The sequence below is a fragment of the Aythya ferina genome (genome assembly GCF_964211825.1).
Source record: "Aythya ferina genome assembly, chromosome: 2".
In the NCBI taxonomy this organism is placed as follows: Eukaryota; Metazoa; Chordata; class Aves; order Anseriformes; family Anatidae; genus Aythya; species Aythya ferina.
This window is the reverse complement of record NC_140297.1, coordinates 70,350,865-70,370,148: the sequence shown is the minus strand read 5'-3', so window position 1 is coordinate 70,370,148 and position 19,284 is coordinate 70,350,865. Positions and strand designations below refer to the sequence as shown.

At 36.7% G+C, this 19,284-nt stretch overlaps 1 protein-coding gene across 1 annotated transcript; it reads right to left on the bottom strand.

Annotated features, from left to right (window-relative positions):
* Nucleotides 1-2,073: 2,073 nt before the first annotated feature.
* Nucleotides 2,074-19,137, bottom strand: EEF1E1 (eukaryotic translation elongation factor 1 epsilon 1). Its single transcript, XM_084509297.1, has 4 exons — nt 18,869-19,137; nt 16,812-17,012; nt 9,146-9,241; nt 2,074-2,724 (listed from the first exon to the last, which is right to left on the bottom strand). Exons 1-4 carry the CDS (start codon nt 18,947-18,949, stop codon nt 2,584-2,586), a joined length of 519 nt encoding a protein of 172 aa, XP_084365423.1. The 5' UTR covers nt 18,950-19,137; the 3' UTR covers nt 2,074-2,583.
* Nucleotides 19,138-19,284: the final 147 nt, after the last annotated feature.

Genomic DNA, 19,284 nt, shown 5'->3' with positions numbered 1-19,284 from the left:
ATTGTCTACCTTGTTGGTGTTGTGATGTTATGCTTATTTTGGTGTGGGGAATTTTTTTCCTTTTGGTGTAAGTGAAGTTTGTGAAGATTGTGATGACTGTAAAGTAAGAATATATTGTGATTGTTCTTAAATATGTTTTTCACAGAGGTGAGGAGTGGTGGTTGTGGTGGAGCTTGGCCACCCACCCGAGTAAAACCACCAAAGCACAGTAAACAGAAAATACAGAAACAGAAAACTGAGTTTTTTGTTTTTAAAACAAATAGCAGGATATTTACCCATGTACTTTTAGAACAGATAACCAGCATTAATTTGACAGATCTGAAATACAGTCTCTCATCTGTAAATAATACGAAGTTCCACCTTTAAAAATGTACGTCACATCTCAGGCTGAGGTACATTTTTATTGATTTTTCATTTAAAAAAATATATTTACTTGTCCTTACTGATCAAAAGGTATTAAACAAAGTGGAAGCATGAAAAAACATAAATCATTATCATCTGGTTTTCCTAGTCTTCTCTCAGAAGCAAAGGCTCAATTCATCCTTCTTTGCTTTTAACCCTCTCCAAAATTTTGTCCCCTACATAAAGCGTACAAGTTAACGATATGGCAATGACCAAATGCCTTTTAGATGGTATAGAGTTAAATTTCAGTAATCACTTCTAAACTTTTCATGTTACTTGATCCCCCCCTCCCCCAAATTCCCCCCCTCCCCCAAATCAATCAATTCTTCTATTCTAAACCAGAGAAAATAAAACTGGCACAAGAGGCTAGGGGATACTGCAGTCACAGCATGTAGCTACCCTGAGAAATCTTAACACTTGGAAACAGCTGTTTGGGATAAAACAAAAACAAAAAGCCACCTCATTCTCTATATACCATCTCCACAAAACTTATCCGAGAAGATGACAGTATTGCTTTCAGTTGTAAGTTGGTAACAAAAAAAAAAAAAGGGCAAGCTCACAATAGTTTGAACGATCTGCGAATCAATGGCAAAAGTAATGACAGTAAAAACCTGAAGACCTCAGGCAGTAAACAGTAAAAAGATGAGCACATGAAACTTCTAATAAGTGCACCTTGTTCCAGTGTACATGTCCGCACAATCCTCAGACAAATCTTAATTATGAAGATCTCACTGAAAACTTAAGTATAGAAGGCCTGCTTCTAAATAGCAAGGGACAAAAGTATCTATCAGCAGAAACTGTAGAAGCTGAGAATTAAGTGTAGAAGCTGAGAATTAAGCTTCCTAGAAAATTATAACCTTTTCAAACCAAATTAGATATATATATATTTTTTAATCAATGTAAAACATTCCTAAAAGTAACACTATGTGCCTGTAAACCCTTTTTATAAAGTCATGTATATATAGAAAATACCTATAAGAGAGCCTGAAATTGTTCAGGTTAAGCTTACTGGTGACTTGTGCAACTTCCTTTTGTCCTCATCTATTAGGATATATTCATCTTGCCTCATTAACTACTTATTTCTTAAAACCTTGAATAATTCAGGTATCTCTCTACCTTACTGTGTGTAGCACACAAAAGAATGTACAACAGACTGCATGCTAGACTCACAGAAGGTGTTTGCTGAACACTGTCATAGAAACTAACATACAAGTTTATTGATTAAATACTTTTGTATTTTTTCAGTGCTTTAAAGGAAATGTTAACTGATTTTTGGAAAATGTAGTTACCCAATCCAAATACACATCTTAGAGCATTGTTACCATTTTGAAATTCATTACAAAAAAAAGACCAAGGTTCTAGGGTGAAGTGACTTCTGAAGTGTTTGATTCAGCAATAGTGTCCTTGGTTTTATAATAAACTTCTGCAAATTGAATTCACCACTCATTACCTTGCATGTTTTTCCCCCACCTCTTTCGTTTTAGGATCTTGTAATTTTACTTGCATGGAAATAGCGTAAGAAGCAAGACATGCAGAATCTTTGAAATAAAATGCTTCTAGGGTCTAAGCAGAGCTCCACAACATCATAAAATGAAGTAAAAAGTCAAATAAGATTTTACATGCCTTTTTTTTTTTTTAATAAACTAAAAAGTTTCACAGCCAAATTACGACTACAGTTTCAAAATAATTTATTCAGTCACTTAAATACTTTGTAACATTTGCATGTTCCCTTTTTCACATCCTTGGCACACAATATAGCTCTTAACTTTTACAAAACTAGTGTAAACATTCACAGAAAATAAAATGGAAAAGGGGGACATATGCATAAATTCAATAAATAGGAGTGAAAAATCAAAGGAAAGTAAGTAATTTGTTCCTTTAAAGGCCATGCAATTACAGTTGAATGTTTAATTGAAAAAACATTTCTTTTTTTAAAAAATAGTGAATTAAAACTCAATTTCCATCTTTCTGCCATTGTTCCATTTAATCAGATACATGATACAATTCTGGAACCAGTTCAAATTCTTGAACAAGCAATAGTGATTCAATGCAAGTATTACTTGAGGCATTGCCAATTTTGGTTCATATATAGAAGGTTACAAACCAGTATTTTCAAGCTAGTGGTTTTGGATATAACCTCTAGACTCCCAACATCATTCCAACATGACATTAACATTTTCCTTAATGAGCATTAGTATATAATCTGTTCTTGATAAAGATGACATTAGATAGCTGTTGTCGGACACCTGGATAATGTTGAATGTGGTTGAACCAGCGAGACACATTGAGGTATTTCTCCTTTTCTTGCACTGTGAGGTCCACCTGCATGGTGAAGAACACAAGGTTGCATTATTAGTATCATAATATGTGGAAAGGCAAATTAGAAGTGTATAGTTTTACAGCCAATTTCAACTCACAGAGTTCTTACAGAGCAACAGAATGTCTTTAATACCTTAATTTCACAACCTAAATTATACATGCATTTTTCATGTATTCAAATGAACAGATCTGGAGGGTGGAATATACATTTGTATATTATACTTGGGGGTGGGAAGAACAGTTGTTAGCATGCTTTAACACTTATCTACTCATGGTTAGCATATAGTGTCAAAATACAGGGAAGAGTTCCTCATTATGCACAAGTCTTACACACTCCTCCAATCCAGCAGGAAGTCTTGCTTCACAGGCAAAGTGTAACGTATATTAAAAGTGCAAGAATACATTTTTTCAGGCCGTTTCAGACTGGTTAGTAAAACTGTTTTCCATTTTGATCAATAGTCATACAACAGTTACCTAGCCATAAGAGCACCCAGGGAGAAGCTTCCAACTGTTATATACCTACTGCAACAGCTCCAGTCTACCTCTATTTTTACCAAAGGACTAGATCAGATAGAGTTATCTATAATTACATGTTAGCTATACCTTTCAGTCTTCTACATTGAAGTCACCAAGACCCTTAAATATTTTCAATGAAGTCTTTCTATAACTTCAGTCTCTTTCACGCCAGCAGTAGAACTACCTCCATTCTGTATCACCTTTATTACCTCTTCCTGATAACCAGTTCTAGGTCTTCATTCCTCTGGAATGAAGTTAATGTCTAAATTGATACAATAACCTGCTTCCTCATGTTAACCTACAACAAAAACTAATTAGAAATAGGGTAAGCCTACAAAGAAACTACTAAAACTATCAAGAAAAAAAACATCATCTTCATGTGAACTACTCTATCTCATCTCCCTAATATTTAACCCATGCAGTGTAGGACTCATCTCTCTTCAGTCAGCCATCAAGCTTCACTGATTCACTTTGACAACAACTGCAGTAAATAAAAAGGGGGCACACCTGTAGAGGATAGTCTTAGCACACAAATCTTAGCTAGACACGCCTCCTTTTTTCATGCTTAGACCACTACAACTAAACAAGGTTAATCCCCTCCTCAATAGCTAAACAGATATCATACTCCTTGTGCCTTGTTCTACAAGCACCAGATTTCATGGATAATGCAGGCTCATTGCCAATTTCATCATGGGCACAGGACAGCTGGAAACAAGTATGTTTGAATAGACTTTAAATTACAAGAAAAACTATGAGTCCATTTAACTCAGCTGTAGGAATGAAAAGACAGTGTTCAAAACTAAGCCTCATGGTGAATTTTGCCATGTGACAAACCAGCCTTTTGGATTTTAAGAGTTGACTATAACATCCACTGTTTCCCCTTCCTATTCTCTCACACAGGCCAGCAATTGGCTTAGAATTAGAAAGCTTTAAACATGTAGAGTTAAAAATCTAAGCAAAAAAAAACACACCGTAAGGATATATACTATGTTGAACTGGCTAGAGAAACAAAAAGTTTTGAAGAATTACAGGAAAGAATTCTAAATCAATGTCATGTAATTTTCTGTTCTCTGAGAGTAAAGCTGTATTAACAGCAAAGAGCACAGTAACTGCAGCAAAAAAACTAAGAAGTGGGGGATATTTCAGCTGCTCTTCCTACAGAACACACTTGCCAGAACATAAGCATACTCCTGCACACACTTCCACAAAACACCTGCAGTTTTAAACTGTTATGTACCCCAGTTCAGGCAGTATGAGAAAAGCTGTTGCATCCTTCTACATCTCATGCCAGCAGCAAGACACTGTTCCTACAGCTGTATATAGTCCAATCAAAGTGTACAGCCAAATCAATTAAAGCACAGACATTTTTGCAGAGGTCTAAACTTAACATGCCTAACCTGCATTACTCAAGTGGAAAAAAAAAATTAGTAATAAGAGAAACTCCAGAGTTTTGAGGCATTACAAGCAAAAGGAAGTGGAAGCTATTAAAACGTAACACTTTTTTTTTTTTTTTTTTTAAATTAAGATATTTCATAAACTGCCTGAGGTTCTTCAGACACTAATACAAGACAGAAAAAACATGCAGCACCATTTACAGGAAGATGCTTTTGATCACATGTAGTTTGTTATAATTAATGGCAGTTTGAAGTTGGTGCTTGTAAGTGGCTCTACAGCTTCATACCATAGTATGTAAAGAACAACATACACCCTAAAGGCTATCTATGATTAATACTCTTCCCCATTTTCAGTAAAGTATGAGCAGGTACTAAAAATACTGTGACTAACTTCAGTGATTATTCTACACTGACAGAATTACAATACCCTTTTCCCCCAACATCTTTACTGGGTAAGTGCTTGAACTGAATCCTGAACTGAACTTCATATTTTGCAGCAGATACTGTTTCCTCTCCCTGTAATTTTATATTGATAATTCTCATTTTAATCTTTTAAAGTTACAATTACAGTTAATTTTAATTACAATTAAATTACAATTTACAGTCTCAAAAATACATTTCTCTGAAGTAAATCAAAAATAAGGTTTGGAAAATAAGTCCTTCTCCATTCTGTGAGCATAGTGGAAAAACATCTGAAGGGCAAAATAGACAATACTCTAATAATAAAACCCTTTTTTGTACTCCAGGCAGAACAGGCAAGATATTTTTGCTTATTTACATAATGTACTCTATCAGTGAAATATATTAAAAAGCACTCTGTGGCATGCTCTACTTTTTACTCAGAACATAACTCTTAGGTTAATTGTTTAGAGATCACTTCCATGGCATTTTTACAACATTTTGTTAGATGGGTATTTTCTATTCTTCCTCATTAAATTAGACAATTCCCCCAAGTTAAGGAAGGCTGCTATTCTACTGATAAAATAATTATTTGCCATTAAAGCAATTATTTCAATAGCAAAGAAGCAGACACTCAATTTGATTTTTTTTTTTTTAATTATGAAAAAGAGCCTTAACTCTCCACCACACAACTCATGAAAGATAACGAAGGTGGTCATCGCACAGTGCAACCAGAAGAGTTTCTAGAAGGGCTATAAATACACAAGCTTTAATTATATTTGCTTTCAGTAGCACTGGGAACACAGGCATAAATTCCCATGCCTATACCCTACATGTACATGGGAAGTCTAAAAAATACCTGTGTATGTCTAAAGCTCTTCAGCATCAAGAGAAGAACAGATATCATTTCACTTTTTAATTTAGCTTTTACATATAAGAAAAATATAAAATTTAGACTGAGATTTCTATTTGTAGATATACACTTCACCTGTAAGTTATTTTCCAGTGCTTATTAAAGAAATTTTAAACTCAAACATAAACTTCAGACTACTACTATAGTTCTGCCAACATTTACGAAGTATAAAGTCAGATCAACCTTTGTATTGATTATTTCTCTTAATTATTTTCAAATATCACTTCATTAGTTTAGTTCTATTTGTGAATAAGAATATAGGGAAAATTAAAAAAAAATAGTTATGATATGAAAACAGGTTCCTTACCACAAAGGAATTTAATGCTTACTGATTGCCTGAGTTATCCTCAAGCAACGCTTCCAAATTCATGTTTTCTCTGTAATCCATGCTTTAACCTAGCAGAACTTCATTGTTCATCAAAACCATTTACGTATGTATTTAAGCAATCAAAATGTCAAAAGGCAACAATATTTATACTAGATGCACGGGGACCCAGAATTACATATGACAGTGTAAGTCACACCAACTTGAAAAAGCCCATTTAGATGGCCAGCATCAAGCATTACATATTTGGGATGTTTCTACACTGTGAGGCAGAACTACGTACATAATTTAGTTACTGCCTCATCATTATAAGTGTGTATTTCTAATTAATAGACTGAAAATTTTTCCTACAACCCTGGCACAAAACCTCAAATGCTACCTCTGAATACCCTCACTTATTAAAATACTAATTCTTTTGCCACAGTATGGGTTTTTAAATATTTATCACTATTATGCTTACTAAGATAACGATAAGAGAAAGGAAGAACGAATGAAAAGCATTCAACTGTAAAATAAAGAGTTACTATTGGTCTATCTGAATTACAGTTTGACTATTGAACAGTGAAGAATCAGGTTCCAGAATTCCACCTGAATGGTGGTGTGTGCGCGCGCGCAAAGTAGAGGTGGGGAGGAATACAAAAGTTTATCATACATTAACACCAATGAAGGAAGGTGAAACCAAAGGTGCAGCAGCAAGCAGTAAGAGCATGCGATCTTAAAAACTTTTCAAGTTCATCAGAAAGTCTGTAAACTTTTAGCAATACTTGGCTCATTCAGGACAATCATGGTACATCACTAGTATTTACAGTATTCTATTAATGATGTCTGCATTAGTATGTTAGTTGTTAGCCCATCAAAAGCATAGATTAATCCCGAAGGCCATTATCAGTACTATTTTCAGATTCATTTTCTAGACAGCAACTGTGGATCCCTTTCTCCCATCCTCTCTACTTTTACTCTTGAAGGGTTACAGGAAGAAAACCTTACTGACATTTTGCACATTTTTCAGGCTTATCTGAAACAGTGGTGGATATGACAAACTGCTTTTCTGGACTGCATCACATTAGAGGATAGAGCAGCTTTCCCTCCTGCCTAATGCTTGGGGCAGAGAAGCAACTCAAAGTACTCTGTTCTCATTACTGGAGGAAAAAAAAAATCTCAGTACAAGATCTTACCTCTATAATTAAATACCAACATTAACAATTTCTGAAACCTTAAACATATGTAATTCTTAACTAGCAGTTTCTAGATTTTCTTCTGTTTAGTATAGCAACTCCATTATTTGCCCTTTATACCTTTCTGAGTCAGAAAATTATCTTCTGCCAAAATCAAGCATTTCAGAAACAGATGTTGTACTATAAACTTGTCCCAAGTAATGTCTAGATGGTTGCAGGCACCCAGGAGCACTAAGTCATTTGTTTTTACCATCTGTTCTATTTCCCAAAGCAACAACTTGTATCTTTTCTTCTTGATTAGGTGGTCTACTCTAGAGCAAACTAAATATAAAATATGCTTGAGTTCCCCCTGCTTAATTTAAAAAAAAAGTCTCATTTGAACTTCTATTGTCTCACAGTACATAGACATACTGAAAAAAAAAAATGTTTATATGTATGTTTTCATAAAATGAGTGAAAGGTAACTCATTTGACATTCCAGTCAACACATCTATCCCTTACAAGGAAAACATGATTTAAGTATAACATCTCAACATAATTAATTATAAGTGATTTTAATATGTTTTTAAAAACCCGAAATGAAGCTTTATTTTCCTCTCCTCTGCTTGCACTATCTTATTTGAACATTTATTCCTCGACAGTCAAGAGATACACAAGATCTCTCTCATTCTTAGTAATATTTCATTACCTGATCTCTTGCCCCTCCTCTTCATATTCCCTTTTGAAGCACAAGTCCTCTTGTACTCTTCTCCCAGTACTCTGCTTTTAATTGCATAAACTAACAGTTCAACCAGCTGACTGAATTCACAGATCAGATGCAGGCATTTAATCGGAGGCATTTTTTCTTCTTTTTTCCCTGCCATTTTCTGATGGCAAACTCAGTGATTTCATCCTCCCCCAAGATTCCAGCAGACAATTTGGTTTGGTTTGTTTAGAAATACTCACTCCAAAGAATGAATGCTCATTCACAACCATGTTCCAGCCACCCAAATACAAATAACTGCTATTGCTTCATTTTCAAATTACCTCTTGGGGTTCAAAATTGATGTGTGGTGATCTATAAGCACTCTGCAGTAAACCCTGAGCTACGTATAAAGAATCTCAACATCATTTCTATTCAGTACAACCTTTTTTTCCCCTTAAGCACCAGCCTTCACATGTTATTTTGATGTTCTGTATGTTATCAAGCCTTATCACTAAACCTTGAAACAAGAATGACATGTCATTATAGCTGACACTTATATGCATTTATGCTTCAGGAACTTTATTTATGGGCAACTTTTATAGTAGCACTTCTGTTCTAACAATTTTAGCATTTCCAGTTCTGACACATTCTTTGAGTTTCATTTATCTATCTCCCCCTGTAGTGCTGTAAGCAGTCACGTTTCAAACTTGAATAGGTAAGCTCTAGAAACAGAGGGACAGGTATAATCCTTATGTTACTGTCCATACAGGCAACTGAAGTACCCTGAGTACTACAGATAATACACTTATTTTCACAGATTCATAGCTAAACATTAAAAAGGTAAAACATACACTTACAGGCAAGTTATATATGAAGTTCCTTGTAAGAAATCTCACTTTTATTTTTTGTCCTGCAATTGTCATTGATCCAGTAGTTTAAATTCTACAGCAATAAAATGCACTTGAGATAAATATATTATGGTAGCTCTATGCATAAAAGTAATGCAAATAGCACTTACCATGACATGATGCAATCCATAGTACATCAAAATATCTGCTAAGGTAAAACTGTTTCCTGCAAGGTAGACTTTATCTTCGAGGTGTGTGTTAAGATCCTAAAAAGGAAAAAAGTCATTATACTGCTGTAATACCGACTTCGTAAGACAAAACATTAAGGCAATTGTTAAAAATAATTGAGACCTTCCTCTGGAGACCAGGTATTTAAATAAGTGCCACCTTTAATTTAGCTAAACTCAGTAAAGGAGAAAAACACTAAGAGAAAAGTTTCTAAAAGCATCAAGATAATAACTTCAGTCATTGTTCCTTGACAGCAAGATTTCAACAAAATTTAAGTGTTTGTCTCTAAACAAAATGCAAGACAGTGTGTTGCTGTCCCACAATTTCCCATCATTCACCTATTTACTGACATCCACTCAAGTTTTTGTAAATACAAGTATTATTTGTTTTACATACGTAGCTGACCCCACAGAAATACTGTCTTTTCCTGACTTCAAGTTACTCAAAAAAAACGCAAGAACTTTGCATTTTTTTGACTAGTGCATATGAGTCATAAAAGCATCAGTGTCTCAAGAAGTTCTCAAACTGCAAATGTGTAAGAAGCAAGAGAAACACAAAGGGATAATGGCATAGGAGATAAACATGCTTGACTCATGCCTGAAATTTGATACGCATCAACTGGTACCATTTGACACCTGCTTTTATTAATGTTGAAATCATTGCTAGCGAATCTTAATGACTGATACAGTCAACTCAGTCACTACACGAGATCCTATGAAGGAGCACTGTTTCAGCACTCTAATATCATCTGTCTCAACAACTCCGTATCAGATGGTATAAGGATGGGTGGTAGAAGACTTCCATTTGGGTTCAATGAATAAGTATTTCAAGTCTGTACTACTGAAGACTTTTCATATGTAGTTTTTCTCTGCAGGAAAACAGAAGGCAGAGACTCACTCACTGTTGGTCAACTGTATCACTCCTGAGAACAGAGGTATTGCTTACGGATAGGTGTCACTTCCTTTCCTCCACACCTTACCTGCTCCTCATATAAGCCAAACACCTTTGTGCCCCCTATTTCCCTCTAAAGAGGAAAATGTAACAGCAAGCAAAATTTGCTTTAACCCTAACGGTAAACTACAGCATAAACAAGCTCTAGTTTTATGATATTCTTTCCTGAAGCGTAGGAAAAAGTATCCTAGCTTTTCCTTGAAGGTAGAAATTCCCAGCTAATATTCCTCTATTGGTTTGGAAAAACAAAAAAAACAAAACCACCACCAAATACCCACGAAAAACGAACAAGCTTAGAGTAAGTTTCTTCTCAGAGTACTCCTGTCAGTTTTCTTAGGCCCTTTATTCCGTTCTGGAAACTGGTAAACAGCTTAAACATGATGTTTTTCAAAATGTCCCTAAAATAACAGTCTCAATTACAGCACATTTCATTTTAATAGAACTCTTTATTTTTCAAAAAAAAAAAAAAAAAAAAAAAAAAAAAAAAAAAAAAGGGTAGGGCAAGGAAAAGGGGTTTATTCATTAATGAACAATTATAAAATAATTTAGACTACAGTGTACTGCAATTTCTGTGGTTCTATAATTCTACTGCCTCAAATAGACTATTCTACAGTTAATATGTAAAAAAATAAAACTCTGACCTTGCATTTCAACGTGGCAAGTTTGCCTCCTTTATGCCACCTTACAATTTTCTTTGACAATAACTCCATGACAGGACTCCCGTTCTTCTTTAAGACTGAAACATCCTAATGTCTGCTTTGGTTTTCTTTTATTAGAGCAAATCAGGGAAAAATATTAACACCTGCACATTTAAGACTCTAAGGTCATCTGCCCCTGGCTACGCAGCTTTTTCCTTTACACTTGCTTGCTGCTTTCTTTATATTAGTTAGGTCTCAAATTACTTTAAACACATAACTACAGTTCTGGGTGATTTTATTTACAGAACACAAAGGCAAATACATTGATAAAAAGAAACTTTCACAAAAGAAAATCTGTAAGTCAATATACTAGGAAGAAATCATAAACCCCTTCTGACACAAGTTCTCTAACTAGCATTTTACTTGGATTCATTGGAAATAACACTTTATTGTGAAAAGTAATGCTGCTGAAATTTTGCTCCTCTGCCATGACCTTATTTCATATTCTTGGCTATACAATTAAGCTTTTTACTTTATAAACATCCTGTTAACTATGACCGTGTAAATTGATGCAGTTATTTCACTGTTAAAATCCAGAATTTTGGCCAAAGAAGTTACAGCATGTTGATTCTTAGTTTATATATCTTCAAGAGTTAGGCTAATTTGTACATAGAACTATTGGTTTGCATAGCTCATAGTTCAGGATGGGTTAACACCATCAGAACACCTGCACAGCATATTTGCAGTCTCAAAATATTTATCACTAAGAACAAATTCAAGTCTTAAGGCAAAGTAAGCTATTACAGTTTGAACATTTATTATAGCTCACCAAATATTATCAAGTCAGTTAACTGAACAAATGGAGTTTGACAAACGTAATGGAGTCTTGGATAAATGAGCATTAATTTGCAATTCTGTTTTTGAATCTATACATTACTCCCATAAGGGAAGAATAGGAAGATACTCTAATTTCATACTACAAAAGTCAAGCTAATTCAAAAGCATCACACTAGTTTTTTTCCACGTGCATTAGAACATGTAGTAGGTCTTGCTTCATGGCTCATACTTCTCATACACGGTTATACTATTAACTAATAGCCAACTATGGTAAAATTCCTGGAAATGAAGCTTTCTTAACTGACCACACTATTAAACTGGAACAGTCTTTCTGTCATGGAGAGATTACTGAAAATTTGAATACAATACTATATTCAAATTTCTAGGACATCCTGAAGATTCAGGTCTGTTAGCTGTTATTTTTATCACCGCCTTTCGTGTACTTAACGTCACTACTTAGACTGATTACGTACCTACAATTTAGTATTAAATAACTGACAGTCCTTAAGGCATAACTGCAGTTTGCTGTAATAATATGCACTGAACGACTGCAGCAATTCAAATTCCATTTTGGGGTAGGGGAATAGGGGAGAGAAGCAAGGTGTTGTTACTTATGTACTAAATGAAAGATTTCAATTTGCTTGTTTTATGAATAGATGTGATGTATAGCCCTTATCTACAGCAAAAGCTCAACACATCCCATCAACAGGACACTGCTGGCTACCCTCCCAGAGTTGGGTAATATAGGTATGTAGTACAATTGTCTGCAATCTAATTCATCTGTTTTCTTTTTTTCATCATCTAATTCATCTAACTCATCTGTTAAGACACCACAAGTTGAGACACTACCCATCACTGTAGCTCAGATAAGTAAGTCTATTCTTACAACACCTCCATAGCTTACAATGCATCTAATCATCCCCTAATTGCGTTCTGGATATTCTGTCCCTAAGAACGCACTGCTGGTGCACACACTTCCTTTACATACAAAACCACGTGCTTTCAGTCAGCAATATTCACAAGGTCATTTCCACTCTAACTGCCTTCTAACAGCACGCAAAAGCAAAGAGCCTTAGAAAGCCCAGGAAAGCCTTGGGCAATACAAAACCCAAGATGAAGATTCTGCAGCCATATCCAAGAAAGGCATAACCTCATGGCTAGTATATAGCCTTATTTTTAATTATAATGTAAGACCCTTATTTAACTGAAAATATGAGCTAAACCTGTTCTGGAGGAATATTACACTAATCATATTAGACTTCATGTGAAGGACAGAGGAAAAACAGCTCTACCAAAAACTGTTGCTCAAATAATCAAGTGCAATCTTTTACGCCTGTCAGCATGCAACAATATCCTGGTGCTCTTAGAAAAGGGAAGAGTGAAAATAGACACAATGTTTAAAGAACACTGGATGTACAAGCTTGCCGAAGTGGTTAGACATTCCATTTAGAAGTCGGTTGAAAAACAGCATACAAGAACTGTGGATTAACTCTATGGACAGAGAACTGAATGGATTAGCCTACTTTAACAGTGGTGAAAACACTAATTTTTCAAACAAGCATTTTAAACAATAACTGAAGCTATTTTATTTAGGTCTCTAATTGAACTTGATTATTAGAGCCAGATAGCACAGGAAATTGGGACAGAATTGGCCATAATCATGGAATATTTTTGTAAGAGATACTGCAAGTAGTATGCAGAACTTCTTGGTTAAATAATCCTTCAGAACACTGCCATTTCTGTGGAAGCTTTTCTGTGAAATCTAGTACAAGCTCCCAGTAATATTTTGGATAGAAGATATTTTAGAACCCTCAACATCTCAATACCTAAAACTAACAAAGCAGAGACATTCAAATCTACTGAATGGATTTCATTAATATTCAAGTAGAAATTTGGTGGCATGAGAATACATCAAAGGTTCTCAGTTCCTCCCGAGAGGTGCACAAGTCCTACAAGGTATCAAGAACAACAACTCAATGATTTAGAGACACCCACCTCCCTGCCTTCCATGTAACTTCCATTTCCCACTAACCAAGCATCACTCAGTTGGCCAAATGCAAAGGAAATACTGCCTCACCCTGTGAAAAAGAAAGTTCATGTAATACACTGGCCATTATGTAATCACCACTACTGACATTTATTATTCCTACATTACTCCTATATGCCAAGGGACAGTCTAGAGGCATTAATCCTGTTTCTTTTTTTTTTTTTTTTCCAGCACAGGAACTCAAATAAGAAGTGGACAAAAATTTGAGAATACTTTCGCTGACAGGTTCAGAACCATATGGGATTTTCTGAGTAAATAAAAAAAATCCTTGTTAATATGGTCTGACTACCTGACAATTGTCTTTGTGCCAGGTAACAGCTCTAGTCAACACACCAGTAAGAAATTTTCTTAAGGCCAACAACAACTAAAAAAAAAACAAAAAAAAAACAACAAAACAAAAAACTTTCCAGTTCAAATGAACAGACATTAACCTAGCTATTATCCAATGTTCTTCAGAAACAGATCACCTCATTTAAGGGTTAAGTAGAGGCAGCCTGACGTTTATAGCAGAAGCAACTGAACTGTTTTTGGCACAGCTTATTATAAATTGTGGCTCTAGGCTGCAACCGTCCCAAGACTGCCATTGTGTATTCCAGACACGTTGTAAAACTACAATCTCAGACTTGCCTCCCTATTTTAGTGCTCTCCCCTGCCCCCGTCTCCTTTCTTCCCCCTTCTCATACTCCCATTTGGCATAGTATACTTTAATGGTAGGCTGCCTCTTTTTCTGATTAATGATGGTGGCAAGAGAACAAATTAAAAAAAATTTAATTGCTACACTATGAAATTATTAATGCTGGAACAATTCCACAGCAGTCCTGCATAAAGATAAACTCTGGCCGTTTGGTGTCTGCTAAAAAAAAAAGTCTGTAGGAAAATTTTAAAGTGGTATTTAGGATACATTATACTGACTGCCTAAATATATATAACTTCAGGGAAAAGTCTCTTTCTCAGTAAGGAAGTTTTGTTTGGAAACAATTTATTTATGTATTTGTATTTCAGTTCTTATCTAGCACTCCTAAGGCTAACACTGAAAAAGATACAACTTAGATATATAGAGATATAAGGTTAACACTGAAAAGATAGAAGCACAAAGCCATCACACCTCTGTGCCTGGCATTCCTACCCAAATGCAGTTCTACAAATGCTTGCAACATAGCAGGTATCATCACTTAGGACATTCAGAGCAGATATTTTATCATAAGATGACAAATTTGCTTTTTGTTTTTATATGATGAAGTGGCCAAAAAAAGATAAATAAAAGTTAGTAATTCCAATGCAGTCTTCTCATGGTTTGGGACTAAACAGAAGGTGGTTTGTCTAAAACTAAGAAAAGCAACTGGAATTATATATCTGCCATACATTAAAAAAAAAAAAAAAAAAAAAAGAAAAAGAAAAAGGGTTTACACCAGGACAGGTACCTAGCTGACCAGCAACTGACTAGAATAACCAGAAGTTGAAGTGATTCTCTTTAATGGATTTCTTCCCTGGCCTTTCTTTTATTTTTATTTGACAAAATGCAAATCCTTGCAATAAGTTAATTCCTTTGTTTGGAAGACACCAAACAGATTAGGAAGGTAAATTGCTTCCTATGCAATCAACAGTTCTACACAGTTGGTCTGCCTTCTATCAAATTAGCGAGAAAAATACATTAAGCTTGAAAGGGGTCTCTGAGGGCCATCTAGTCGTATCTCCTGTTCAAAGTACAGCTAAACTAGAACTTAAATCCTGATTAGTCTATGCCTACTTCAGCCGAATTCTTAAAAGTCTCAAAGGACAGACAGAACTCTGGAGAGGTGTTTGTACAGTAATCCTGACCATAAGTGTTTTGATAGTATCTACACTCAGAAGATAAAACCAATGATGTCACAAAAAGAAGCAATGCAAACAAGCTCACACTTAACCAGCAGAAGATATTCCATAGATAAAATGAGATCACGATACATCACAGATAATCTAAGTGAAAGAAATGGTTCTTTCGGGTGTTCACCATATCTGCCTTTTTACAGATCAATGAGGCTTGTCAGTTTGAGAACAACAGATTACTGGCAAGATTTTGCTTTGCACCATTTTAAGATCAAGATTTCCCTTGAATTTAACGAACCTAAGCATGTCTTGCCTGCTGCTTCAGCAGTCTTTGGCTTGCTGAAATAAATTCTGTATGACACAGACTTACTGCTCCTAACAAAAATCAGAAATATTAAGACACCACTATCCACAAGTGTAGTTAATCTTTCTAATACCTTGCAGCTCAAAGCTATTTCCCAGCATAGGCTAATTAGTAGTATAGAGCATTTCGTATATTCTAAAGCTGATATGTTTTAAAATTAGAAAAAAAAAAAACTTAATTGACTGAATTTCACTGCTGCTTCATACACACTTAATAAAACATAGCTCTTAGTACTTAGCAGTGTACAGCAATTTCTCTCTTCAAACTTTGTTCCCAAAAGATTGCAAAAATAATTATTATAAGTCATAAGGAGCAAGAAGGAAAACAGAGCAAGTTTTTTCCCCCCCATCTACTCACTGCCATCTGGCTACTCAAATAATGGGGTGACCCTTGAGATTTTTTCTGCCTCCACCTATCTCAGGCAGAGAAGCTTCAGACTACAAGAAAAATTGAGTGGAGTGGACTGAAGCCTCCACATGAAGTAGCTCAATGTGAAGTGCAGTCTTGCAGGAGTTACCTTATAATTTCATTTTTTACTATTTCACGTCACAACAACATCCATAATTACCAAACCAGGAAAAAGAGCTCTTAAATTAGTGCAGAATTATCTCTAAATGCAACACAATTTGTTTGTAAGTGGGGTTTCATGAAATATTTAGAAGCTGGTATCTTACAAGGCTAAAGAGAGACTAAGCTATTGAATAATCTCTACACTATCTGGAATGTTCTAAGTAGTTCACAGCATTACAGCCACAGAATATGGTAAGAGTTCAGCTTCACGTATTTTAGAATGTCTTCTCTCCCGTTTTCATTTTTTTTTTTTTGTTAATCAACAAAAGGCAGCTGGCAAGTCTTCAGCATTTTCCCACTTTTATTAACTGCTTCTTTTTACACACATTAGTGCTGTAATCCTCAAGGTCTAACCACTCCAAAATTCACTGCCAAGTTAATTAAGTACTGCTTACCTTTAGAATTGTTCTAGTATCTTCCTTACTAGAACATCTATCTACTCGAGTGACTCTGTATTCCAACCACTGCTGAACGACAGCCTTCTCCTCTGCAGTGCTTCCAAGCAGTTGTTCTTTCTTAGCCTGTTTGACCAAGTGGGCAGCTATGGTAATTAATCCTGTCAGACCAGGACCATTGTTCGTCTGCAGAACAGGAATCTAGAAGAGAAAAACAATAATATTGTAACTCATTCAAAATGTATTCTATGTGACTAACTATTGTTTCTTTACGGCCGTTCAAAAGGATCTTTAAAGAAAGACCAGAATTTAGAAATATTAATGCTAAAGGTAGTAATATCAATAGGAAAATAATTGGGTTCTATTTTTACTCTTTGTGGTGGTTTACTTTCAGTTTTTACTGGAGACATATTTAATGTGCCTGTGGACAAAACAAGACACCTATTTTTCAGGGCACCTTCAGCACAAAATAATCCACTTACGCTAATCTTAGCCAGACGTAGTACTGTTTGTTCTGACCCTGGCAGAAGGCCTATTAACTAACTTTCAACTAATTTTTCAGATTCAGATCTCTGACTGAAGGTTATAAAGCCAGTAGCATCCAGTTTCAGTCACAGCAGCCAGATTTACTGAAATGCTTATTCATACTTACTGTTCTATTGCCAAATACCAAGACAGAAGTTATTTGTTCACCCACAGCAGGGGAGGACAACATATCATACGCCTCTAGTTTTAATCACATCTTTGTTAGTGATGCTACTATGTTAAAGTGATTTTAATGCAATTTAATTGTTAGAATAAAAGGCATATTCTTGCATGCATTTTTGAAGTGTTTAAATTTAAATGCTGAAGTTAAAGATACCTGTTATCATAAACACTGATTAAGATTTGAAAAAGACATCTCTTGTATTTTACAAAGAAGCATAAACGTGAGTTAGATACACAGAGTTTCTGAAGGCAACATAGTAAGTTAAGTAACATATTAAACTTAAGAGAACATCAAAACAAGTTGACTTTGGAACTGGATCCTTGCTACTGTATCACAAATATTGCTCCAAAGAGGAAAAAAACACAACAACGAACCAAATTGCATAGAATTGACTGAACAGACCACACAGACTTTTGGGGTATAAAAGAGAATACTAGTAAACAAGTCAGTTTGTCTTAAGAAATTACTTCAGAAGATACAGGAAATAATAGAACAAGTACTGCAAGCCTTTTTGAGTGGGAAAGGAAACAGAGCCACTATGGGTCACAAATGAAATGAGCCTCACTGCAGCAGCCTAAAACCCATTCAGCCATTTATGGCATCAAATGACCAAAACAAGACACTGTCTACCTTCAGATGTGATTAACATGCAATGCAAACTTGAAGCACAGTATTTATTTTGCATTTTTATGCAAAGTCCTTGACTGTTCTGTTTTTCCACTGAAGTCAGAAAAACCATGGACAGATTTCATGACCCACTTCTTCAGACTTACACTTTACAACAAAAGCATTAAAACACCAGCTAGACTGTTACATGTTTATGGAAGCTTATTATATCTGAAACCAAAGAATGCTTACAAGAAAAGAGAAAACACACAAAAGCATAAATGAACAGCAATGCTTCTGTGATTCATCACAGAGAGGGAGCAATGTGAAAGCTGCTACATGTTTGTGACTCCCCCAGCCCCACGTTATTTGTCGCGTTTGCCTTTTATATCACACAAGGCAATGCTTCCCTATGAGCTTCAGAAACATCCAGCCAGCTACCTCAAGAAGGCACTTAACAGCAACAGCTCTTTGCCGCAGCTGCATTTCTAACGTGAAGAGCTGACCGTCCGCCCCAGCACACACACAGCCGCGCTGCCTGCAGGCAGGGCGCTGCAGCAAGGCCAAGCCCGTTCCCAGCCGCCACCCCCCTGACGGGCGGGCGGAGGGGGAGCGGCTGGGGGCCGGCAGCGCGGCCCTGCGCCTGCGGGGCACGAAGCGAGCGGGGCAGGAGGCCGAGCCGCCCGGGGAAGGGCCGCGGCCGGGCTGCCGTGGCGCGGGGACCCCCGCCAGCTCCCTTCACCTGCCGCTCCCCCTGCGCGCCGTACTTGGTCCCGTTCCGCAGGCCCAGCGTCCCCTCCAGCAGCGACAGCTCCGCCGCCATCTTCCCTCGCAACCGCCGCCGCCAACACCCGGCGAGCACGTTGGGCGGCGGGGCGCCGCGCCCCCTCAGCAACCGGCGCCGCTATTGGGCTGCGGGAGAACGGCTAGCCAATCAGGCGCTCGGCTCAGCCCGCGCACGCGCAGGGGTGCTCCGGCTTGCGGATGTCCTTCGGCTTGCGGAGGGCGCCTGCGCAGAGGAGGCTCTCCCCTCACTTGGTGTTCTGCGCATGGGCGCGCCGGCCGGCGTGACGGAGCGCCGGCCCCCTCCCCCGCCCCCGAGCAAGGCGGCGGTTCCCTCCTGTCGGCATCGCGCCGTGTCCCATCCGTTGCTGCAGG